The 25,600-nt window shown below is 47.0% G+C and overlaps 1 protein-coding gene across 1 annotated transcript in view; it reads right to left on the bottom strand.

Annotated features, from left to right (window-relative positions):
* Positions 1-25,600, bottom strand: part of PXDN (peroxidasin) — a 111,656-nt gene that overhangs the window by 23,508 nt on the left and 62,548 nt on the right. Inside the window, exons 9-16 of the mRNA XM_039910146.1 lie at positions 22,103-22,220; positions 20,428-20,597; positions 19,170-19,442; positions 17,997-18,113; positions 17,473-17,631; positions 7,782-7,894; positions 2,625-2,781; positions 433-541 (exon numbers count right to left, since the gene is read on the bottom strand). Of these exons, the coding sequence (XP_039766080.1) occupies positions 433-541; positions 2,625-2,781; positions 7,782-7,894; positions 17,473-17,631; positions 17,997-18,113; positions 19,170-19,442; positions 20,428-20,597; positions 22,103-22,220 (1,216 nt within the window). The remainder of the gene's footprint in view (positions 1-432; positions 542-2,624; positions 2,782-7,781; positions 7,895-17,472; positions 17,632-17,996; positions 18,114-19,169; positions 19,443-20,427; positions 20,598-22,102; positions 22,221-25,600) is intronic.

Genomic DNA, 25,600 nt, shown 5'->3' with positions numbered 1-25,600 from the left:
ATCAGCCCGGGACTTCACGGGAGATCCGCAGTTACAGGTCAAAGTTGGGATCACGTTTGAATGCAAAGGCCAACAACGTCTAAGGCTCGGTAGATTCCCTTAGGAAATGTCAGAGAGTGATTAAAATTCTAATAGTTTTCAAATGCTCCGCTTCTGCCAAATGACTAAAGTAATAACATCGGCCTTATTAGGTGAATTTTTTTATTCATGAATCATAGCACGGATTCTATTTGGAGGGCACGAGCCTTTCCCGTTGCACTGCTTAACTTTGGAGCTCAACCAGATGTTCAAGCTGTTATTCATCTCGGCGGTGAAGTTTCTTTGTGGAAATGCAAAGAGTTGGCATGTATGAATATCTGCAATAGCCTGAGCTTTTTTGGGGGGTGTGAGAAGGGTCAGGGGTGGGGGTGAGAAAAACCCAAAAAGGCATACCTGTCAAATAAATGCGATCGGGTAGAATTTATAGCTCTGTCAACGGTGGCGATTGCTTCAACAATGGAGGTGGCTACATAGGGATCTCCATTTCGACTGACATCGGGAACTAGGAAATCACGGAGTTGCATATTACCGGAAAGGAACTATACACGTTGCTCATAAAAGAATGTCTAGACGCTACCTCATTTTTACTTAAAAAGCCACACTCCTGTTCTCAGTTTTTTCAACTGAGGTGTAAACCTCTCACAACCAACTAATAATAATTTCTGGTTGAGGAAAGGGAGACTTTTAATAGGCTATGTTGGGTTCTAAATTCCGGCTCCGCCACTTACCCGCTCTGCGACAGTCACTTCACTTCTCTGTGCCCTCCTCTGCAAAATAGGGATTCAATACCTTTCCTCCTTCCGTACCTTGACTTCCATGTGGGATCTGATTCTCCTGAATCTACCCCCGCACTGACTTCAGCGCTTGACACAGAGTAAGCGCTTAACAAATACCACAATCATTATTATTATTGTTGATAATTATAATGATGAATACCATTGACTGACTGATCACGAATCTCCTGAGAAAGGTGGGACTGGCCCTGGTTCTCTTCTGGGAATCTCCTAGCAAGGCACTTTGCTAACAAGAGGCCTCTCCCTTGAAAAATCACCTTTCATTCCAGTTCACATAACCAATCAATGGTATTTATTGAGTAGTTACCAAGTGCCGAGTTACCGTACTAAGGGCCTGGGAGAGAATATGATAATAATGATGGTATTTGTTAAGCGCTTACTATGTGCCAAGCACTGTTCTAAACGCTGGGGTGGATACAGGACAATCAAGTTGTTCCACGTGGGGTTCACACTTTTAATCCCCATTTTACAGATGAGGTAACTGAGGCACAGAGAAGTTAAGTGACTTGCCCAAAGTCACAAGTGGCGGAACCAGGATTAGAACCCACGTCCTCTGACTCCCAGGCCCGGGTTCTTTCTACTAAACCACGCTGCTTCTCTTGTTCTTGTTCAGTTGAGGATACAATACAAAAAAACATACACCTTCCCTGCCCACAAGGAGCTTACAGTCTACGGGGAGCTCAACAGCAGGGAAGCTGAAGTAGTAGCAGGAGTGGAACAGTTGGGGGTTCTCCGATTCCACGGGAACACTGGCCCTACCTCCAGTACCTGCCCAAATTCCTCAGTGCAAAGAGCACTGGCTTTGGAGTCAGAGGTCATGAGTTCGAATCCCAGCTCTGCCACTTGTCAGCTGTGTGACTGTGGGCAAGTCACTTCACTTCTCTGGGCCTCAGTTCCCTCATCTGTAAAATGGGGATGAAGACTGTGAGCCCCACGTGGGACAACCTGATTCCCCTGTGTCTCTCCAGCGCTTAGAACAGTGCTCTGCACATAGTAAGCGCTTAACAAATACCAACATTATTATTATTAAATGTTAAGGCTGGGCATGGATAGAGCAGTCTCAGTGGACGACCACAGAGGTTACGTGACATGGAGGCATCATGGCCTTCTGGACAAGGCACAGGCCTGAGAGACACAATATGAGTCCTAGCTCTGCCACTGGCCTGCCGTGTGACCTTGGGAAAGTCACTGAACCATTCTGGGCCTCGCTTTCCTCATCTTTAAGACACCTACTCTTCGCCCCAGTTGGGACGGGGTCTGCGACTGACCTGATTATCTTATTATTATTATTATGGTATTTGTTAAGCGCTCAACTATGTGCCAGGCACTGTACTAAGCGCTGGGGTGGATACCAGCAGATCGGGTTGGACACAGTTCCTGTCCCACGTGGGGCTCACAGTCTCCATCCCCATTTTACAGATGAGGTAACTGAGGCCCAGAGAAGTTAAGTGACTGGCCCAAAGTCACACAGTCGACAAGTTATATACCCGGGCGTTAGCACACAATAAGCACTTAATAAAGGCTGTCATCATTACAGCCTTTATTAAACAAAGCACAAAATATACTTTCTTCCCACGGAACACGAGTCTTCTTTCATATTCAACCTGTTTTGTTTTTAACGCACTGAAGTTTGAAAACGTGTCAAGAGTCTTATGATAACGGTAATAATACAGTCGTTGTGCCCTTTCTAATGCAGCTTCATGATTACCCCCGTTGTGAAATGAAAAATCCCCTTCGGTGAAATTAAAATTCCTCTTCGCAACCTTTTAGGGGAAACACAGAATATCTCACCATTGACGCTTAGGACCATACTGACGGAGGAATATCCGATAGTGTTCCGGGCGACGCATTCGTATCGCCCGGCGTCGGCCGTTCCCACATCGTTTATGGTCAGAAATCCTTCTGGGCTAATGTGAAACTTTCCACTTTCAGTTACCTGAACTCCATCCTAGATCAAAATAAAGACACTGATTGGTTTTAAAAGACCACTGTGTTGGGCCAACCTGCGTACAATTTTCAGTAATTTAAAGAGCTGAAATCGTTACTGAGAAGAAAATGAAGAGTGAAAACGGAGGAGAGGAATAAGCCTGAATGGAAAAGCTTTAAAACTCACCATTGTTTTTCAGGTCCTCTGTGAAACCTCTCCCTCTTAACCATCTACTCTCTTCTTCCACTTTACTCCAGCTTGCACTCTCCATTCCTCTCAAACTCACCTTCCTTATCACTCATTCCCAACTCTCTCATCTTCAACCGCTGACTCACAACCCCCCTCCTGCCAGGAACTATAATAATGTTGGTATTTTTTAAGCGCTTACTACGTGCAGAGCTCTGTTCTAAGCGCCGGGGTAGATACAGGGGAATGAGGTTGTCCCACGTGAGGCTCCCAGTCTTCACCCCCATTTTACAGATGAGGGAACTAAGGCACAGAGAAGTGAAGTGACTTGCCCACAGTCACACAGCTGACAAGGGGCATAGTCAGGATTCGAACCCACGACCTCTGACTCCCAAGCCCGGGCTCTTTCCACTGAGCCGCGCTGCTTCTCTAGACTCTAGTATGCTGGTTGTGGGCAGGGAACGTGTCCACCAACTCTGTTATACTGTACTCTTCCACGTGCTTAGTATAGTGCACAGCGTATGGCAAGCGCTCAATAAATGAACTGAGGTATCTGTTAAGCACTTACTATGCGCCAGGCACCGTACTAGCCCTGGGATAGCTACAATCTGATCAGGTTGAACACGGTCCATTTCCTACCTGGGGCTCACAGTTTTCACCCCCATTTTACAGATGTGACACCCGAGGCCTAGAGAAGTGAAGTTATTTGCCCAGGGTCACGGAGCAGACATGTGATGGAGCTGGGATTAGAACTCGGGTCCTTCCGCCGACCAGGCCGGTGCTCTATCCACTGAGCCACGCTGCTTCCCTATATAAATAAATATGACCGATTGACCCTCCACCCACTTCAAAACAACCAGGGAACAAATCTCTCCATGTCCAAATACCCTTCTAAAATCCCACCTCCTCCTGGAGGCCTCCCCTACCTCAGTGTTTCTTCTCCACAGATCCCAGTCCGCCTGCTTTCCCTTCGGCAGCTTTGCACCCATTACCTCTCATTGCGTTTTACATACTTTGCTATTTGAGCACTCCCTCCATCCTGCTTTGCCTGCCATGCTAGACTGCAAAATCCTCGAGGGCAGGGATTATGTCTTAAAGATAATAACTGTGGCATTTGTTAAGATCTTATTATGTGCCGGGCACTGCCTTAAGCGCTGGGGTCGATACAAGCAAATCATGCTGGACCCAGTCTCTTTCCCACATGGGGCTCCCAGTCTCCACTTCCGGTTTACAGATTATTATTAGTCATAATAATAAATATCATGGTAATTGTAAAGCACTATGTGCCAGGCACTGTACCAAGCACTTGAGTAACTGAGGCACAGAGAAGTGAAGTGACATGCCCAAGATCACAGAGCAGATAAGCGGCAGAGCCGGGATCGGAACCCAGGCCGTTCTGACTCTCGGGCCTGTGTCCTATCCACTAGACCACGCTGCCTCTTCCTTCTCATTCGAAGTCAGATAAGATAGGACCGAGACATTCACAGAAAAAAGTGTAATCTAGCACGGCCACCGAAGCTTGTTGCAACCCAACTCTGCTGAAAAGACCAGGATGAAGACTTAAATGACAAGAGAAGGACCAAAATAGCTGGTGAAAGCGTGGGCGATCAATCGATCCATGGTATTTAGTGAGTGCTTTCTACGTGCAGAGGACCGTACAAAGCACTTGGGAAAGTAAAATAGAATGGAATCGGTAATAATAATAAATGCGGTATTTGTTAAGCACTTGCTAAGAGCCAGGCACTGTCCTAAGCGCTGGGAAGCTAAGCGGATCGGATGCAGCCCCTGTCCCGCGTGAGGCTCACGGTCTTCATCCCCATTTTAGAGATGAGGTAACTGAGGGCCAGAAAGGTGAAGCGACTTGCCCAAGGCCATAAACAGACAGATGGCGGAGCCGGGATCGGAACCCATGAGCCTCTGACTCCCAGGCCCGTGCTCTATCCACTACATCATGATCCCCACCCCCGAGGAGCTTACAATGTAGTGGGAGCTGATAACCTAGCGGGCATGGCTTTAACTTGATTTCCTTCTATCCCCCCCAGCGCTTACTACAGTCTTGACACTTAAGAAGCGTTTAACAAATACCATTTGGTTACTAAAGGTGCAGTAAAGGCACAATTTCTGCCTCAGTGCGGTGAAGTATGGGCGGGCTGGGCGACAACAAGAGGAGAGAGATGAGCTGCGCAAATCCGATCTCGAGGATGGGGAGGATCCCTCAGAGTAACGCTTCGCCCAGCCCGCGAGTCAAAGAGGCAGAGTTTATAAACGGCATCAGGCACAGAGCTGACCCAAGGATGGTACGCTCTCTCTGCTCCCCTTCTACCCCCCCTTCACCTCCGCTCAGCTAAGCCCTCTTCTCCTCCCTTTCCCTCTGCTCCTCCCCCTCTCCCTTCCCCTCCCCTCAGCACCGTACTCGTCCGCTCAACTGTATATATTTTCATTACCCTATTTATTTTGTTAATGAGATGTACATCACCTTGATTCTATTTATTTGCTATTGTTTTTGTCTGTCCGTCTCCCCCGATTAGACCGTAAGCCCGTCAAAGGGCAGGGACTGTCTCTATCTGTTACCGATTTGTAATAATAATAATAATGTTGGTATTTGTTAAGCGCTTACTATGTGCCGAGCACTGTTCTAAGCGCTGGGGTAAACACAGGGGAATCAGGTTGTCCCACGTGGGGCTCACAGTCTTAATCCCCATTTTACAGATGAGGGAACTGAGGCCCAGAGAAGTGAAGTGACTCGCCCACAGTCACACAGCCGACAAGTGGCAGAGCTGGGATTCGAACTCATGAGCCCTGACTCCAAAGCCCGTGCTCTTTCCACTGAGCCACGCTGCTTGTACATTCCAAGCGCTTAGTACAGTGCTCTGCACATAGTAAGCGCTCAATAAATACTATTGAATGAATGAATGCTTAGGAGAAGCAGCACGGCGTGTGGTTAGAGCACAGGCCTGGGAGGCAGAAGGTCATGGGTTCTCATTCCGGCTCCTCCACTTGTCTGCTGTGTGACCCTGGGCAAGTCGCTTCACTTCTCCGGGCCTCAGTGACCTCATCTGTGAAATGGGGATTGAGATCGGGAGCCCCAGGTGGGACAGGGACTGCATCTAACTTGATCTGCTTGTCTCCACCCCAGCGCTTAGTAGAGTGCTTGGCACACAGAAAGCCCTTAACAAATCCCATCATTGTTACATGAGCACAGTATCGAGGGCTGGAACCCTGTCTATTCATTCTGCTCTGCTCTTCAAAGGGGGTGGTACAGTGCTCTGCACCCAGTTGGTGCTCAATAAATACAATTGAAGGAAAAGACTGCTGGTGACTCAACGACACAACATCACTAAAATCCACCCTTTCCGCTCTATCTAAACGGCCATCACGTTAATCCAACCACTTATGCTTGAGGATGTCCTCACTTCAACTCAAGCTTTATATATCCAAAAAAGGGCTCCTTATCTTCCCACCCAAACCCTGTCCTCTCCTTGACTTTCCCATCACTACAGACGGCACCACCATCCTTCCTGTCTCACAAGTCCGTAACCTTGCGGTCATCCTTGATTCGTCTCTCTCATTCAACCCATAATCGATCCATTGCTAAATTCTGTCGGTCCCACCTTGAGGACGTCGCTAAAATCTGCCCTTCCATCACCATTCAATAGTACTTATCGAGCACTTACTATGTGCGGAGCACTGTACTAAGCGCTTGGAATGTACAATTCGGCAACAGATACATTAATACATTCACTCATCCTATTGAGCTTGGATTACTGCCTCAGCCTCCTTACTGACCTCCCAGATTCCTGTCTCTCCTCACTCCAGGTCATACGTCACTCTGCTGCCTGGATCAGTTCTCTTCAAAAACATTCAAGACGCGTCTCCCGACTCCTCAAGAACCTCTAGTGGTTGCTCATCCACCTCCGCATCAAACAAACACCGCTCACCATTGGCTTCAAAGCGGTCAATCACTTTGCCCCCTCCAACCTCACCTCGCTACTCTCCTACTACAACCCATTCCGCACACTTTGCTCCTCTAATGCCAACCTTCTCACTGTGCCTCGATCACGTCTCATCTCGCAACCGACCCCTGGCCCACGTCCAGCCTCTGGCCTGGAACGCCCTCCCCGCTCAAATCCCACAGATTCATTACTCTCCCGCCTTCAAACCCTTATTGAAGTCCCATCTCCTCCGCGAGGCCTTCTCTAAGGCCCCCATTCCTCTTCTCCCACTCCCTTCAGCATCGTCCCAACTTGCTCCCTTGGCTCTTCTCCCCTCCCAGCCCCACACCACTTATGTGCATATCTGTAATTTACTTATTATATTAATGTGTTTCTCCCCGCTCTAGATGTGAGCTTGTTGTGGGCAGGGAGTACGTCTATTTTATTGTACTCTGCCTAACACCTAGTATACTGCTCTGCACACAATAAGCCCTCAATAAATATGATTGAATGAATATATATGCATATACATATAAAACAATTAGATTCTGCCCACTAACCTAAAATTACCCACTGCAACTTGCCCCAGAGAGATAAAATGAGAATAGCAAATCATCTCTGTTTTTTTTTTTAAATCTTCATTTGGATGAAGGATTTAGAAACTCAATTTGCCCCACATGTGCAGGTCCGTCATTTACTGAGGAAATGTGGAGGTTAAGAAGATAAATGTTCAGACCTGATAAAAACATGCTCGGACCAAATGATGAGTCGTTAAACATATTCAGAGATGAGGAATGCAGGTACCGGGCTACTCCGCACTTAATAAACAGTTTGACTGGACAGCGGTAAAGTCTAAATAACACTTCTGGATGCTGAGAAGATTTAATCCCATGAATTTACTACCTTATTCCATGTTATTTCTGGCTTGGGCTCTCCTTGAGAACTGCATGGAATCCGTACGTTGGTGCCAACTTCCACCGTCATATCGCTCGGAATGCTCACGAACACCGGAGTGACTGGAAGAAAAGGGACAGGAGATCAGCGAAGGCTTGGAAACTTGTCGCGATTCCATTTTGAATAACAGCGGTCTCAAGTAGGGCTATTAGCCTCATCTTGAATTTGTTAGACCTTAATCTTAGACTGAGAGCTTCAGGTCACGTAAGGGACTGGGTCCAATCTGATCATCTTTTATCAACCTCGGCGGGGAACACAGCGTGCTTGGTACCAAGTGAGGTCCTAATAAATATCATAATTAAAAAACCCCCACTATATAATGATGATAAGAATCTCTTCCAGGCCTGCGCCTTGATTCAGGTTTCCTGACTAAGCTCTCATTTTCCTCGGGACTAAAAGGGAACAGATTGAAGTGCACAGGTGACACAGAAGGTAGAGGGAGTAGAGAAGCAGCATGGCTCAGTGGAAAGAGCCTGGGCTTGGGAGTCAGGGGTCATGAGTTCTAATCCTGACTCCTCCACTTATCAGCTGTGTGACTTTGGGCAAGTCATTTCATTCAGTGGTATTTACTGAGTGCTTACTATGTGCAGAGCACTTACTAAGCGCCTTGGAATGTACAATTCGGCAACAGATAGAGATAATCCCTGCCCAATGACGGGCTCACAGTCTAATCGGGGAAGACAGTCAGCAGAGCAAAACAGAACAAAAAAACAAGACAACATTATCACGATAAATAGAATCAAGGGGATGCACACCTCATTAACAGAATATATAGGGTAATAAATAATATATACAAGTGAGCACAGTGCTGAAGGGAGGGGAAGGGGAGAGGGGGAGGAGCAGAGGGAAAGGGGGCTCAGCTGAGGGGAAGGGAAGGGGGAAGGGGGAGGAGCAGAGGTTGGAGATGGAGCAGAGGGAAAAGGGGGGCTCAGTCTGGGAAGGCCTCCTGGAGGAGGTGAGCTCTCAGTAGGGCTTTGAAGAGGGGAAGAACTTTCGTTCAGTCATTCAATAGTATTTTTTGAGCGCTTACTATGTGCAGAGCACTGTACTAAGTGCTTGGAATGTACAAATCGGTAACAGAGACAGTCCCTGCCCTTTGACGGAATTACAGTCTAATTGGGGGAGACGTACAGACAAAAACAATGGCAATAAATAGAATCGAGGGGAAGAACATCTCGTTAAAACAATAGCAAATAAATAGAATCAAGGCTATGTACATCTCATTAACAAAATGAATAGGGTAATGAAGATATGTACAGTTGAGCGGATGAGTACAGTGCTGAGGGGAGGGGAAGGGAGTGGGGGAGGAGCAGAGGGAAAGGGGGGAAAAGAGGGCTTAGCTGAGGAGAGGGGAGGGGGGGTAGAAGGGGAGCAGAGGGAGCAGCGGGAAAAGGGGAAGCTCAGTGTGGGAAGGCCTCTTGGAGGAGGGGAGCTTTAAGTAGGGTTTTGAAGAGGGGAAGAGAATGAGTTTGGCGGAGGTGAGGAGGGAGGGCGTTCCGGGACCGCGGGAGGACGCGGCCCGGGGGTCGCCGGCGGGATGGGCGAGAACAGGGGATGGTGAGGAGGTGCCTCAGTTACCTCATCTCTAAAATGGGGATTAAGACTGTAAACCCCACATGGGACAACTTGATTACCTTGTATCTACCCCGGTGCTTAGAACAGTGCTTGGCACATAGTGAACGTTTAACAAATACCCTCATTATTAATTATTATTATTACAACCCAACAGAGTAGGTGAATATGCCCTGCCAACAAAGAGCTTACAGACTGAAAGAGGAGACAGATGTTCACTTACAGACATGGGAAATGGCGGAGTATAAGGATATGGACATAAGTGCTGTGGGCCTGGGAGAGAGATGAATATCAAAGAGCTTCCACATTGTTAGAGACGGTGATTCGTAAGTCCTTAAAACTCTGCCCACACTTTCCTTTCCATTCCCCACATAGAGGTGCTTGGAAATCATCCATTCTTCCAGGCATCCTGCCTTATGAGAAGCAGCACGGCCTAGAGGTTACGGCACGGGATCTGGGAGTCAGAAGGACCTGGATTCCCCTCCCGGCTCCGGCTCTGCCACATGTCTGTTGCGTGACCTTGGGCAAGTCAAGGGACTTACCGCATCTGTAAAATGGGGATTAAGACTGCAAACCCCATGTGGGGCATCGACTGAGTCCAACCGGATTAGCTTGTGGAAGAGCAACGTTTGCACCTTGTGTAAACAACTTTTTGAATTTAATGCCCTTTGGCCTAAGGCTTCCTGTGATGCAACCGGCCAGACAGATAGGCTCCAAGAGAAGACCAAATGTTGACACACCCACAGGGGCCGGAGAGATGTCTTCTAAGAGCAGAATACAACGGAGCTGTAATTGGTAGATTAGGGCAATTTCATGGAAGGTAGATATAATAATGGTGATATTTCTTATTCATTTATTCAATCGTATTTATTCAGCGCTTGCTGTGCCCGGCATTGTACTAAGGGCTTGGAAAGTACAATTCGGCAACAAATACAGAAAATAATAATAATGATAATGTTGGTATTTGTTAAGCGCTTACTATGTGCAGAGCACTGTTCTAAGCGCTGGGGGGGATAGAGGGTCATCAGGTTGTCCTACGTGAGGCTCACAGTCTTAATCCCCATTTTACAGATGAGGGAACTGAGGCACAGAGAAGTTAAGTGACTTGCCCACAGTCACATAGCTGACAAGTGGCAGAGCAGGGATTCGAACCCATGACCTCTGACTTCCAAGCCCGTGCTCTTTCCACTGAGCCACGCTGCTTCTCTAGGGTAGAGTAGAAAATCCCTACCCAACAACGGGCTCACAGTCTAGAAGGGGAGACACAGACAACCAAACAAAGCAAGTAGACAGGCATCAATAGCATCAATATAAATATAAACAGAATTATAGATATATTTATACATCATTAATAAAATAGAATAATAAATACGTACATATATACACAAGTGCTGTAAGGCAGGGAGGGGGGTAGAACAGAGGGAGGGAGTAGGGGGAATGGGGAGGGGAGGAGGAGCCGAGGAAAATGGGGGCTGTCTGGGAAGGCCTCCTGGAGGAGGTGAGCTTTCTGTGTTTACTATGTGCCAGGCAGGCACTGTGCTAAGTGCTGGAGAAGATACAAGGTAATTGGGTTGGACACAGTCCCTGCCCCACATTGGACTCACAGCCTTAATTCCCTTTTTTTTTTTTTTTAAACAGATGAGGGAACTGAGGCATAGAGAAGTAAAGTGACTTGCCCAAAGTCACATGGCGGGTCGCAGAGCAGGGATTAGAACCCAGGTCCTGCTGACTCCCAGGCCCCTGCTCTATCCACTAGGCCACGCTGCTTCTTCTATGCTCTGGTTGTTGAGGAAACCTTTCGTTATGTATAGGACTAACCAGGTGTAACGATAAAGGCATTTCAGGACTTACTCTATACAAAGCACTGTCCTAAGTACTGACATAGATACAAAATAATCAGATTAGACCCAGTCCCGGAGTTACACTGGGACTGTTGCCCAAGAGGCAGAGAAAACAGGAATTTGATCCTCATTTGCCAGATCGCTTGGCCAAGATCACATCGGAGGCAAGCAGCTTTGTCAGGACTAAGCGCGTTACAGAAAGGGAACGCGTCCGCTAATTCTCTTGCTTTGGACTTTCTTTTCATTCATTCATTCAATAGTATTTATTGAGCGCTTACTATGTGCAGAGCACTGTACTAAGCGCTTGGGATGAACAAGTCGGCAACAGATAGAGACGGTCCCTGCCGTTTGACGGGCTTACGGTCTGATCGGGGGAGACGGACAGACGAGAACAATGGCAATAAACAGCGTCGAGGGGAAGAACATCTCGTAAAAACCGATGGCGACCAAATAGAATCGAGGCGATGTACAATTCATTAACAAAATAAATAGGGTAACGAAAATATATACAGTCGAGCGGACGAGTACGGTGCTGTGGGGATGGGAAGGGAGAGGTGGAGGAGCAGAGGGAAAAGGGGAAAATGAGGCTTTAGCTGCAGAGAGGTAAAGGGGGGATGGCAGAGGGAGTAGAGGGGGAAGAGGAGCTCAGTCTGGGAACGCCTCTTGGAGGAGGTGATTTTTAAGTAAGGTTTTGAAGAGGGAAAGAGAATCGGTTTGGCGGAGGTGAGGAGGGAGGGCGTTCCGGGACCGCGGGAGGACGTGACCCGGGGGTCGACGGCGCGATGGGCGAGACCGAGGGACGGCGAGGAGGCGGGCGGCGGAGGAGCGGAGCGTGCGGGGTGGGCGGTAGAAAGAGAGAGGGGAGGAGAGGTAGGAAGGGGCGAGGTGACGGAGAGCCTCGAAGCCTAGAGTGAGGAGTTTTTGTTTGGAGCGGAGGTCGATAGGCAACCACTGGAGTTGTTTAAGAAGGGGAGTGACATGCCCAGATCGTTTCTGCGGGAAGATGAGCCGGGCAGCGGAGTGAAGAATAGACCGGAGCGGGGCGAGAGAGGAGGAAGGGAGGTCAGAGAGAAGGCTGACACGGTAGTCTAGCCGGGATATAACGAGAGCCCATAATAGTAAGGTAGCCGTTCGGGTGGAGAGGAAAGGGCGTATCTTGGCGATATCGTAGAGGTGAAACCGGCAGGTCTCGGTAACGGATAGGATGTGTGGGGTGAACGAGAGGGACGAGTCAAGGATGAGGCCGAGATTGCGGGCCTGCGGGACGGGAAGGACGGTCGTGCCATCCACGGTGATAGAGAAGTCTGGGAGAGGACCGGGTTCGGGAGGGAAGATGAGGAGCTCAGTCTCGCTCACGTTGAGTTTTAGGTGGCGGGCCGACATCCAGGTGGAGACGTCCCGGAGGCGGGAGGAGATGCGAGCCCGAAGGGAGGGGGAGAGGACAGGGGCGGAGATGTAGATCTGCGTGTCATCTGCGTAGAGATGGTAGTCAAAGCCGTGAGAGCGGATGAGTTCACCGAGGGAGTGAGTGTAAATGGAGAACAGAAGAGGGCCGAGAACTGACCCTTGAGGAACTCCAACAGTTAAAGGATGGGAGGGGGAGGAGGCTCCAGCGAAGGAGACCGAGAATGATCGGCCAGAGAGGTGAGAGGAGAACCGGGAGAGGACAGAGTCCGTGAAGCCAAGGTGAGATAAGGTACGGAGGAGGAGGGGATGGTCGACAGTGTCAAAGGCAGCAGAGAGGTCAAGGAGGATCAGAATGGAGTAGGAGCCATTGGATTTGGCGAGAAGGAGGTCACGGGTGACCTTAGAGAGAGCAGTCTCGGTAGAGTGGAGGGGACGGAAGCCAGATCGGAGGGGGTCTAGGAGAGAATGGGAGTTAAGGAATTCTAAGCATCGATTGTAGACGACTCGTTCTAGGATTTTGGAAAGGAAGGGTAGTAGAGAGATAGGACGATAACTGGAGGGGGAAGTGGGGTCAAGAGCGGGTTTTTTTAGGATGGGGGAGACGTGGGCATGTTTGAAGGCAGAGGGGAAGGAGCCCTTGGAGACTGAGTGGTTAAAAATAGAAGTTAAGGAAGGGAGGAGGGCAGGGGCGACAGTTTTAAGAAGGTGAGAGGGAATGGGGTCCGAGGCACAGGTGGAGGGGGTGGCACTTGCGAGGAGGGAGGAGATCTCCTCTGAGGATACTGCAGGGAAGGATGGGAAAGTAGGGGAGGGGGTCGGTGGGGGGGAGGGGAGAAGCGGAGGGGTGACTTTGGGGAGCTCAGACCCGATCGTGTTGATTTTCGTGAGGAAATAGGTGGCCAGATCATTGGGGGTGAGAGATGGGGGAGGGGGAGGAACAGGGGGCCTAAGGAGAGAGTTAAAGGTCCGGAACAATCGGCGGGGGTGACGGGCATGGGTGTCGATGAGGGAGGAGAAGAAGCTTAGCCTGGCGGAGGAGAGGGCAGAGTTAAGGCAGGAAAGGATAAATTTGAAGTGTTTGAGGTTGGCTCGGTGCTTGGACTTTCGCCAGCAGCGCTCAGCAGCTCGAGCATAGGAGCGTAGGAGGCGGACGGAGGAGGTGATCCAGGGCTGTGGGTTAGTGGAGCGAGAGCGGCGGAGGGAAAGGGGGGCGAGAGAGTCGAGATGAGTAGAGAGGGTGGAGTTGAGAGCGGAGACCCGCTCGTCGAGAGTGGGAAGAGAGGACCGGGCGGCGAGGTGAGGAGAGATGCTATTGGAAAGACAGATGGGATCGAGAGAGAGGAGGTCGCTGTGGGGCAGTAGCGAAGATCTGCAGGGGGAGGGAGTGTGAGAGATGAGGCAGGTGAGAAGGTTATGGTCCGAGAGAGGGATTTCAGAGTCGGTGACGGAGGAGATAGTGCAGCGGTAGGAGATGACGAGATCGAGGGTGTGACCGAGTCGGTGAGTGGGCGCGGTATGGTGGAGGAGGAGGTCGGCAGAGTCGAGGAGGGATAGCAGGCGGGCGGCAGAGGAGTCGTCGGGTACATCCGTATGGATGTTGAAGTCTCCGAGGATCAGAGTGGGCAGAGAGAAGGAGAGAAGGAAGGTGAGAAAGGGGTAAAGGTGGTCGAAGAAGTCGGAGGTGGGACCGGGAGGGCGGTAGATGACGGCGACAAGTAACTGGAGTGGGTGGTAGAGGCGAATGATATGGGCTTCGAAGGAGGGGAAAGGGGGGGGGGGCGTAGTATAGTGCTCTGTAAATACCAATGATCGACTGATTAGAACCCGGGTCAACTGACTGATAGGCTCCCAATCTTTCAATAGACCATGCTGCCTGGTGTTATAGACAAGATCCAGGCGTTTGTTAATTCTGGGAAGTAATTCAGACTAAGCCCCCTTTCCCTCAGCTCCCCCTCCCTTCCCCATCACCCTGACTCGCTCCCTTTGCTCTCCCCCAACCCGTGGGACAACACTTGTGTTTATATGTACATATCTCAGAGAAGCAGCATGGCTCAGCAGAAAGAGCCCGGGCATGGGAGTCAGAGTTCATGGGTTCGAATCTCAGCTCTGCCACTTGTCACCTGTGTGACCGTGGGCAAGTCACTTCACTTCTCTATGCCTCAGTTCCCTCATCTGTCACATGGGGATAAAGACTGTGTGCCTCATGTGGGACAACCTGATTACCCTGTGTCTATCCCGGCGCTTAGAACAGTGCTCTGCACATAGTAAGCGCTTAACAAATACCAAAATTATTATATCTATAATTCTTTTTACATTAATGGCTGTTTACTTGTTTTGATGGGTACATATCTATAATGCTATTGCTATTGATGCTACTGATGCCCGTTTACTTGTTTCGATGTCTATCTCCCCCCCTTCTAGACTGTAAGCCTGTTGTGGGCAGGGGCTGTCTCTATTGCTGAATTGTACTTTCCAAGCACTTAGTAAAGTGTTCTGCACACAGCAAGCGCTCAATAAATACGACTGAAAGATTAACCATCTGCAAGTATGTGTCCAAAGAATATGGTTATTAAAGTAAAGGTAGTCTCTGTCCTTACATCTTAATTTGTGTGCCGATTAGACTCTGAGCCCATCACTGGGCAGGGATTGTCTCTATCTGTTGCCGAATTGTACATTCCAAACACTTGATACAGTGCTCTGCACATTGTAAGCGCTCAATACATACTATTGAAAGAATGAATGAATTTGTCCCTGAAGACCGTGGCTAAGTTAGACCCATTTTCCCATAGGAACAAGGATCTAAATGATTCATTAGCTCTTAACACAACTAAATACTTGATTTTTTGTTAACCAAAACCGCACGCAATTGTGTGTTACCTCAAATCTTGTTCTGTTAAGGCATTTTATATTGTGAAGAACAATCATGCTGATGTACAAAATGATACAGAAAGTTAAAAATGGTGGCTTAAATGTAATTCAGTATTGCATTCTAAAATGAGCAATGCCTCTGACCAACAAGTGATCTAAAACATAGAACAAAGCTAAAGCTTTCACCGTGAGCTGTAGATATGAACTCTTCGGTGGATCTGATCAGAAGAGGCTTCAAGGGATTTTGGAGGTGATTTGGAGGGTTGCTTTGAAAGTTTCTTGACTTTGAAAAGCATCCCCAAGGGTGCAAGACCTGTTCAAAAGATCAGTGGTGTGTTTTTGTTGTCTCACTCAATCAATGGTATTTATCGAGTGCTTACTGTGTGAAGCATTGAAATAAGCAACTGGAAGAGAACAATATAACAGAGTTAGGAGATGGGTTCCCTGATCACAATAAGCTTACACCCTAGAGGGACTTCTTAAGATTCCTTCTTTATCTATCAAATCCAGCCTGGTGTGGGCAGGGATTGCCTCTCTTTACTGCTGAACTGTACTTTCCCAGCGCTTAGAACAGTGCTCTGCACAAGGTAAGTGCTTAATAAATATGACAATGAATGAAATAAATGAAATCCATCTTGATCCTTTCAGAATAACTGAGTAACATTTCCCACCTCGGCCACTTCTTACGGATGAGTTAAAGGCCCTTAATTTGGTGACAGGCAGCAGATTCCTAGGTGGGTTTTTTGTTGTTGGTTTTTTTAATGGTATTTTTTAAGCTCTATGTGCCAGGAACTGTACTAAGCAATGGGGAAGATACAACACTGAACACAGACCATGTTCCCTGACACGGGACTGCCAGGTGGAATCTCCATTACACTGATGAGGTAACAGAGACACAGAGAAGCTTAAGTGACTCGCCCAAGATGACTCAGCGGACAAATGGAAGAGCCAGGATTCGAAACCAGTTCCTCTGACTTCCAGGCCCGAACTCTTTCCACTAGGCTAAGCTGCTTCTCACCTTGCTAGATGTCCTTCTTATTTGGTACCATCTCGGGGGAAAAAGCACTGGGGTCATAATAATGATGATGGTATTTGTTACGTGTCAAGCATTGTTATAAGCGCTGGGGGAGATACAAGACCATCAGGTTGGAGCCAGTCCCTGTCCCACTTGGTGCTCACAGTCTTAATCCCCATTTCTGTATATATCTTCATTACCCTATTTATTCTGTTAATGAGATGTACATCACCTTGATTCTATTTATTTGCTATTGTTTTAATGAGATGTTCATCCCCTTGATTCTATTTATTGCTACTGTTTTTGTCTGTCTGTCTCCCCCGATTAGACTGTAAGCCCATCAAAGGGCAGGGACTGTCTCTATCTCTTACCGATTTGTACATTCCAAGCTCTTACTACAGTGCTCTGCACAGAGTAAGCGCTCAATAAATACTATTGAATGAATGAATTTTCCAGATGAGGTAACTTAGGCCCAGAGAAGTGAAGTGACTTGCCCAAGGTCACGCACCAGACAAGTGGCAGAGGCAGGATCAGAAGATTAGAAGGCAGGATTAGAACAAGAGCACGGGCTTGGGAGTCAGAGGTCATGAGTTCGAATCCCTGCTCTGCCACGCTGAGTCAGCGGTCATAGGTTCGAATTCCGGCTCCTCCACTATTCTGCTCTGTGGCCTTGGGCAAGTCACTTAACTTCTTTGGGCCTCAGTCACCTCATCTGTAAAATGGGGATTAACTGCGAGCCTCACGTGGGACAACCTGATTACCCTGTATCTACCCCAGCGCTTAGAAAAGTGCTTGGCACATAGTAAGCGCTTAACAAATATCAACATTATTATTATTATTAATAACCCAGGTCCTTCTGACTCCCAAACCCGTGCTTTTATCCACTAGGCCACGCTCCTTCTCTGACCATCCCCGACGGCACAAACAAAGACAGTACCTCGAGGCTGTACCGTCAGCTGGACGGCGATCCTCTGAGAGCCGACAATGTTGACAGCCTGACATTCATACTGTCCCTGGTCATGAAGAGCCACGGCGGAAATCCTCAGAGTTCCCGACGACAGAACTAAATGCCTCCGATCCACGGAGAGCTGGCTCCCTGGAACACAAGCAAATCGAAAGCGAATCAGCTTTTGCAGCCGCAATTACAAAATACGTTCAAACCATTACCTCGGGGCCTTGGTGAGGTGGGAAAACTTTCCATCTGCTTGTGAGTTTAGAAGGGTTGGGCCTAGTTGTGGATGATGGGAAAGGCTTGGCAGGGAGGGAGAAAGGTGGACATTGATTCCTCCCATCCAGGAGGTGAGGCCCGGTCAGGATTTTCTTCTCAGAAGGGCTAAGGACGCGAAGAGTGGAGGAGAAATATCTTCCAAGAAACTCACACAGAGCAAAGGCCATTAGCGTTCTTAAGATTCTATCAATCCTTGAGGAGAAACAGCTCAGCGTTACCACACGCCAACTTACCTCCCTTAGTCCAGGCGATCACAGGCTGAGGGTAGCCCTGGGCCGCACAGTGGAAGTCGACAGTGTGGCCCTCGATAACCACTCTATCTTGAGGGGCAACGGTAAACTGAGGCACAGCTATGGGATGGAAAACAATTTTTTTGTAAATGGCGTATGTTAGGCGCTTACTACATACTAGCCATTTTACTACGTGTTGGAGTAGATTCAAACCAATCAGGTTGGACACGGTCCCTATCTCACCTGGGCCTCAAAGTCTTAATCCCTATTTTACAGAAGAAATAACTGAGGCACAGAGGCCTTAACTCCGCTTCAAGGCCAAGCTTGGCTGCCGGCCTACTGTGCGGCCTCTCCGTACCTCAGTTTCCTCATCAGTGAAATGGGAATAATACCACCTGCCTACTAGCTCACAGGGTTGTTATGAGGCAAAAGTGAGATAAGTAATGAAAGTGCACTTTGGGAATGAAAGTCCTATACAAAAACTAAACGTATTATCATTATTATTATTACAGTGCACCAAGTGGAACTCAATAAATAGTACTACTACTATTCCCTTAATTGGAAGAATGAGAATGACTAGACTGTAAGCTCATTGGGGGCAGGGAACGTGTCTACCAACTCTATTATACTGCACTTTCTCAAGGGCCTAGCACGGAGGTCTGCACATAGTCAGTGCTTGATAAATACAACCGATTGAGAGGTAAAGTGGAGGGACTAACTTTCACAAATCAAGGTAAAAAGGAAAATTGGGGGATTAGTTCATTCCCCAAGCCTTACTAAAATCACACCCCTTCCAAGGGGCCTTCGCAGACTAGGCCCTCATTTTCCCCACTCCCTCTCCCTTCGGTGTCCCCTACGCACTTGGCTGTGAACTCTTTAAGCACACTCAGCCCAACTCAGCCCCACAGCACCAAACTGCATATTTGTCATTTATTTTATCGTGTGTCTCCCCCTCTAGACTGTAAACTCCTTGTGGGCAGGGACGATGACTACCAACTCTGTTGCGTTGCCAAGCACTTACTTCAGTGCTGTTCACACTGACAACGCTCAATGAATCCCACTGAATGAATGCTGACCAAAGAGCAATCACCAAACAAATACACACATCAGTCTGTCTCTAAATCAGCCCTGTCAAATCTTCTATTTTAAGAATTTTCTCTTTCAAACGGCACTGACCTTGCACGATGATGAGAGCCGTGGCGTGGATGTTATCCAGGGTGTTGGTTGCGAAGCAGGCGTACTCGCCGCTGTCTTCCTGGACCACGTTTTGTATGTAAAGACCCCCGGAGGGGGTGATGTTGATGCGAGGGTCATCGGGCAGATGTGTCCTGTCGCCTCTCGTCCAGGTGATCCGGGGTTGTGGGTGGCCCGTGGCGCTACATTCCAAGGTGACGCTCTCCCCCACCAACACTTCGGTATTTTGGGGCTGAATCACAAAACTTGGTCTAGCTATCCCAAGACAAAGAACAACGGCCCCCATGCGAGAATTAGCTTCTCCCAGTGTTATCTCTGATCCGCAAGACGTCTAATTCCATCCGGGTGTAAATGAGTGTACTCGTGGGTACACCTCCTCCAAGAGGCCTTCCCTACTAAGCCTGCCTTTCCTCTTCCCCCTGTTCCCTTCTGCTTGCCCTGACTTGCTCCCTTCATCCACTCCCCAATTCTCAGGGCCACGGTACTTATGTACATATCTGTGATTTATTTATATTAATGACTGTCTTTCCTTCTACACAGTAAGCTCATTGTGGGCAGTGAATGTGTCTTTATTGTTATACTGTACTCTCCCAAGTGCTTAGTACAGTGCTCTGCATACAGTAAGTACTCATTATACACGACTGAATGTTCATCCCCCTGTTCCAGCCCCACAGCATTTATACACATTTCTGTATTTTATTTATTTTTATCTCACGTCTGTCTTCCGCAAACACTTTGCACAGTAAGTGCTTAATAAATACGATTGAATGACTGAACATTCATCCCCTCACCGGCCTCATAGCACTGATATACGTATCTTTACTTATTTATATTTATGACTGTCTCCCTCTCTAGACTGTAAGCTCATTGTAGGCATAGAATGTGTCTATTATTACATCGTACAGCCCCAAGCACTTACTACAGTGCTTTGCAGACAGTAAGGACTCAAGAAATGCAATTGAATGAATGACAAATTATCCATCCCCAGATTTTTAATCAACCTTTCAGCCGCTTCTTGCACTTAACCGTTCATTTACATATGCCCATCCTCCAAGATATTTTCATCTCTGACCTTCCCGTAGAGTGTAAACACTCTGTGGTCAAGGAACTGTCTTGAGCTTCTTCTGCACCTCCTAAGCCCTTGGTAGAGCAGTCAGTAGACCCTCAATAATTATCATTACTACTCATCAAGCCCCTTCTCTTTATGCCGAGTAAAACTCCTTCGCTGAAATGAACTTACCTGGGGATTCAAAATATCTGAGGGTAACTTCCTGAGTTTTCACTTCTCCAGCCACATTTTTTGCCATACACTGATAAATCCCTTGGTCGGTCACCTGAGTGTTCTGAATCATCAAAGTTCCATCATCTAACAGGTTCAAACGGGAATCTGTTTCCATGCTTAGCTCGTTACTGTGAAGATAAAAATCTGGTGATCCAAAGTTGCACACATATAAGCATGAAAAAATAATTCCATTCAAAAGACATCAAGATGAAAGGTTTCCAGAATGCCCTATGTCAGGCTTTAAATTAATCAAATATGTTCACGAATTTGACATTCACATCTTTATTCCTGCACTTTCTAATTTGTCTCTGGCTTCCAACACTTAAGAAAAAGAAGTGTTTTTTCACTAGGTGTTCGGTTCTTTTTTGAAAGGCTTAAAATGAGATCGATCTATAATGATGGACAGATTTTTAATGGTATTTGTTAAATGCTTATTATATACCAGGCACTGCCCTAAGCACTGGGGTAGATACAAATTACTCAGGTTGGACATAGTCCAGGTTCCACATGGGGCTCAGAGATGTTTTATAGATTTTCTAGATGAGGTAACAGAAGCACAGAGAAATTAAGTGACTTGCCCAAGGTCACACAGCAGACAAGTGGTGGGGCTGGGGAAGAACCCAGGTTCTTCTGTAAGGAACATTACAGATGCAAAGGAATTACAAAGCATTTCCCGCTCTAGGATTTGCTAATGCATGACCATTATATTAAACCTGAGATAAAAGGAGAGAAAAAAATTGTAAGGAAACAAAGTTTCCACATGTCTTTGGCACCTTGCTTTTAAAGATGCAAATTATTTTGTGTTCCCCAACTGCCCTTAACACTTCATCTACCCTGACATGCCTGAGTCCCAGGGCAGTTAAGAGATTTACTCTCCAGATGGCCGAGTTGAAAACTTGGTGCAATAATCAGCTATATTTGGACAGAGAATACCTTCCTCTGGCTCTCTATAAATTCCAAAGAAAGCATTATGACATCATTCCTATTCTGCGGCTTATCTTGCTGGTAATAACTTAGTTAAGATTTCTTGGTTTATTGAAAGATGAAACGGAACATAAGAACCCACAACATTTAACTATTTATCAAGGTTATCGCTGACCCAAGGAAAAGAGTTTCCACAAGTACTAAAAAAAGTTGAAAATCAAAATCCTATGGGATCACAGATGGAGCTGAGAAGAAACCTACTGTTTTTATTAAGTCATTAGCAAGTCGGTAGAGCCAATTTTTTTTCATACAAGTTCTTTTCCCTGGGTTGGAAATCTAATGCACTCTTTTCTCCTCCTTTCCCAGATATTTTCCTCTTCTTCCCTTCCCCCCTTCAAAAAACAGAGATGCCTTGAGGAATGTTTAATCTTACGTGACTCTCAAATACATCCCAAGAAAAGAAAGATAAAAAAAAAAGATTACATGTGTTAAAATAAACCCTCAAAGGTCCTTCGAGAAGTAACATATTTGAGTCTGACAGACTGGGGCTAAGATGATAGAGTCTGAAAATTTAGGTTGCTCATCTAAAATTGCTTCCTTTGCTTTTGGCTTTTTCTGAAAGTCTCTGAAAAAGATTTGGTTGCAAACACCACTTTTGCTCTGAAACACACAACCACCGTTTTATTCTCTGACCTCTTTTCCGACTTACTTGTTGCGAAGCCAAATAATTTCTGGTTTGGGATTGCCTTCTGCTCGACACGTGAAGTACACCGTATTCCCAGAAGTAACATCTACATCATGAGGCTCTGATGTAATTCTTGGCCTTTCTGTATCAACAACACAAAGGAAACATATCAGTTTTAAAGTTGTCTGGTGAAAGTAAACGATGCTGCAAGCTAAATTAGAAATTTCCACATCATCACATCCACATCCACTGCACACCCGAGTGACCTGATAACCCTCCTTAAGCAGGGAAAATGATGTAGTCACCCATCAGGAAGGATGTAAAATCTCAGTCCTGAGGTTTCAGGATGGAGAACCTGTTCAGAGGCATTGATTCTATCATTTGCTTAATCGATGGCATTTAGTGATGAAGAAGCAGCATGTCATTGTGGATAGAGCACGGACCTGAGAGTCAAAAAGTTGAGGATTCTAACCCCAGATCCGCCACATGTCTGCTGTGTGACCTTGGCCAAGTCGCTTCACTTCTCTGCGCTTCAGTTACCTCATCTGTAAAATGGGGATTGAGACTGTGAGCCCCACGTGGGACACAGACTGTGTCCAACCCAATTTGCTTTTATCGTCCCCAGCGCTTAGCACAGAGGCTGGCTAGTAAGCACTTAACAAATATCATCACTATTATTATAAGAGAAGAAATGAATCTGTCAGTCACTCAACAATCATATTGATTGAGCACTTACTGTGTACAGTGCACCATATTAAGCTTTTGGGAGAGTCCGATATCAATGTTATTTATTGAGCGCTTAGTATGTTGCAGATGGAGGGGGGGCATTCTGGGAAAGATGTGTCTGTGGTGTAGCTGTGGCTGGAAATGACTCAATGGCATAAGACAACCAAGACTATAATAATAACGATTATGGTATTTGTTAAGCGCTTACTATGTGCCAAGCACTGTTCTAAGCGCTGGGGTAGATACAAGGTAATCAGGTTGTCCCCCAAGGGGCTCACAGTCTCAATCCTCATTTTACAGATGAAGTAACTGAGGCACAGAGAAGTGACTTGTCCAAAGTCACACAGCTGACAAGCAGTGGATCCGGGATTAGAACTCACGACCTCTGACTTACTTCATGGTAAGTGCTTAACAAATTCCATTATTATTATTATTATTCTCTGCACCTAGTTCCTGCAACTGTAAAATGGGGATTAAATTCTTCTTCCTCCTATTAGGCTGGGGGTCCCCTATGGGACGGACTATGTCCAAGCTGATCAACTTGTAGCTGCCCTAGTGTTTAGAACAGTGCTTGGCACATGTAAGAGCTTAACAAATATCTTTATTTTGCTTACTATTACTGTTATTACTTTATAAGCCCTAACAACCGGGTCCAGATCAACACTGCAAACCCAAGAATGGAAGCCATAGAGTTCTACACCCCAGTAAATATTCACGAGTGGAAAATCCGTCAGTGCGTAACATCAGCGTCGGAAAGAGAAACGTGGAGCTTTCGGCTCGGATTCTATTACTTACGCTGATCGGCACGGTTCATTTTAAAAGATGCCGTAATCAACACTCAATTAGCTGAGCTAGAGGAGAGCAAGCCCAGACTCCCATGACTCCGAACCCCAGACAGACTCATTCCACACAAACAGACGGTGTCTGACCAAAGACCGAGAACACGTTTCTCCGTCAGTTTGCTCCAGCAAACCGAGGCCCCGAGGGCTAGCGCCTGGTGAGGCAATCAGGAGCTGAAATCAGGGGCCGGGCCAGAAAAGATCGGGGCAAAACAAACTCGCAAAGCTGAAAACCTGGGAGCAGGCCTCGAAGAAAGGGAACAGGGTCTGCCGCTCCTCGCTTCTTTCAATTCCCTCTTGCGGGATTTCCGTGACAGGGGATGTCATTGCTAAACTTAAGGAGGGCCGGGAAAACTTTCTGGCCCGAGCAGAACTCTGAAAAGACAGTAGCTGCTGGAGAACCATTTGACGTGATGTTGTTTTTGGTAAATAAACCTGCCATAGAGGTCTCCTTCTAGACACGGGAGGAAAATGAAGCCTCCTATTGTTCAATACAGTATTTGAAGGGGCAGATGATCTAAATTTGGGAAAGGACACAGAGAACTGCAGGCACAGGATTGTTACAAATAGAGTTTTGATTTAAAGCCATTTCAAGTCCGATACAATTTCAGTTCCAACCTGGGGTTTCACTTGTAAATCGGGCCAAGTTGGCTTTCTAGTTTATTCTCCCAAAAGCTTAGTACAACGTTTCTCACGCAGTAAGAGGCCAATAAATACCACCGATTGAGCTGGAGTGTGAGGAAAGAGGGGGAGAGGGTCCATTTCGATTAGACTCTAAGCCCGTCAAACGGCAGGGACTATCTCTATCTGTTGCCAACTTGTTCATTCCAAGCGATTAGTACAGTGCTCTGCACATAGTAAGCGCACAATAAATACTATTGAATGACTTTCCATCAGTAGAACTCTACTAAGTCCAACCAGGCCCAAATCATCTCGGGTCTGGATTCCTAAAGATAGACCAAGGTGAGTCTAGACTTTTCTAAGCCCCAAACTTCCCATTCCCAAAGAAGATGGGTAGTACCCCCTCTGGATCGTGAGCTCGTTCCGGGGAGGGATTGTCTCTTTTTATTACTATATTATACTTTCCCAAGAGCTCAGTACAGTGCTCTGCACACAGTAAGTGTGCAGTAAATATGATTGATTGTATGAATGAATGAATGAAAGCAGTGTGGCCTGGTGGAAAGAGCCCGGGCCAGGTTCTAATCTCAGCTGTACTACTTGTCTCCCTTGTGTCCTTGGGTAAGTCACGTAAATTCTCAGTTTCCACATGTGAAAAATGGAGATTATATCCTATTCCTTCTTACTTAGACTGTGTGTGGGTCCCCTGAGGGACGGCGACTGCCTGTCTACCCTAAAGCAGTTTGGTCTAGTGGATAGGCCACAGGCCTTGGAGTAGGAAGGACCTGGGTTCTAATCCCAGCTCCATCACGTTTCTGCTGTGTAACCTTGAACAAGTCATTTTGCTTCTCTGTGCCTCAATTCCCTCACCTGTAAAGTGGAGATTAAGACCGTGAGCCCAATGTAGGACAAGGACTGTGTCCAAACCAATTTGCTTGTATTCACCCAGTGCTTAGTACAGTGCCAGACATATAGTGCTTAACAAATACCACAGTCATTATTATCTTGTATCTATCCCAGCTCTTAGTATAATGCCTGGCACATAATAAATAACAACACATAACACTTAAATATCACAATTATTACTATCATTACTATTAATAATAAGGACCCCAAGTATTATTATTCTTGTGGAGTTCCTAGGCCAAAGCTGACCCTAGAGCTCTCAAAAAGGAACCAGACTCTACAACATCCTCCGAATTAACTCGAACCAAATGTTAGTCCAACTAGATCAGGTACCCTCTCATCTTAGGGACCGTCTCCAATGAAAAAAATAAATAAAAGAATAAATAAAGACAGACAGTCTCTGCCTGGAATGAACTCACAATCTAGAGGGGGT

Source organism: Ornithorhynchus anatinus, chromosome X1 (genome assembly GCF_004115215.2).
Source record: "Ornithorhynchus anatinus isolate Pmale09 chromosome X1, mOrnAna1.pri.v4, whole genome shotgun sequence".
In the NCBI taxonomy this organism is placed as follows: Eukaryota; Metazoa; Chordata; class Mammalia; order Monotremata; family Ornithorhynchidae; genus Ornithorhynchus; species Ornithorhynchus anatinus.
This window is presented reverse-complemented; position numbering and strand designations above follow the sequence as displayed.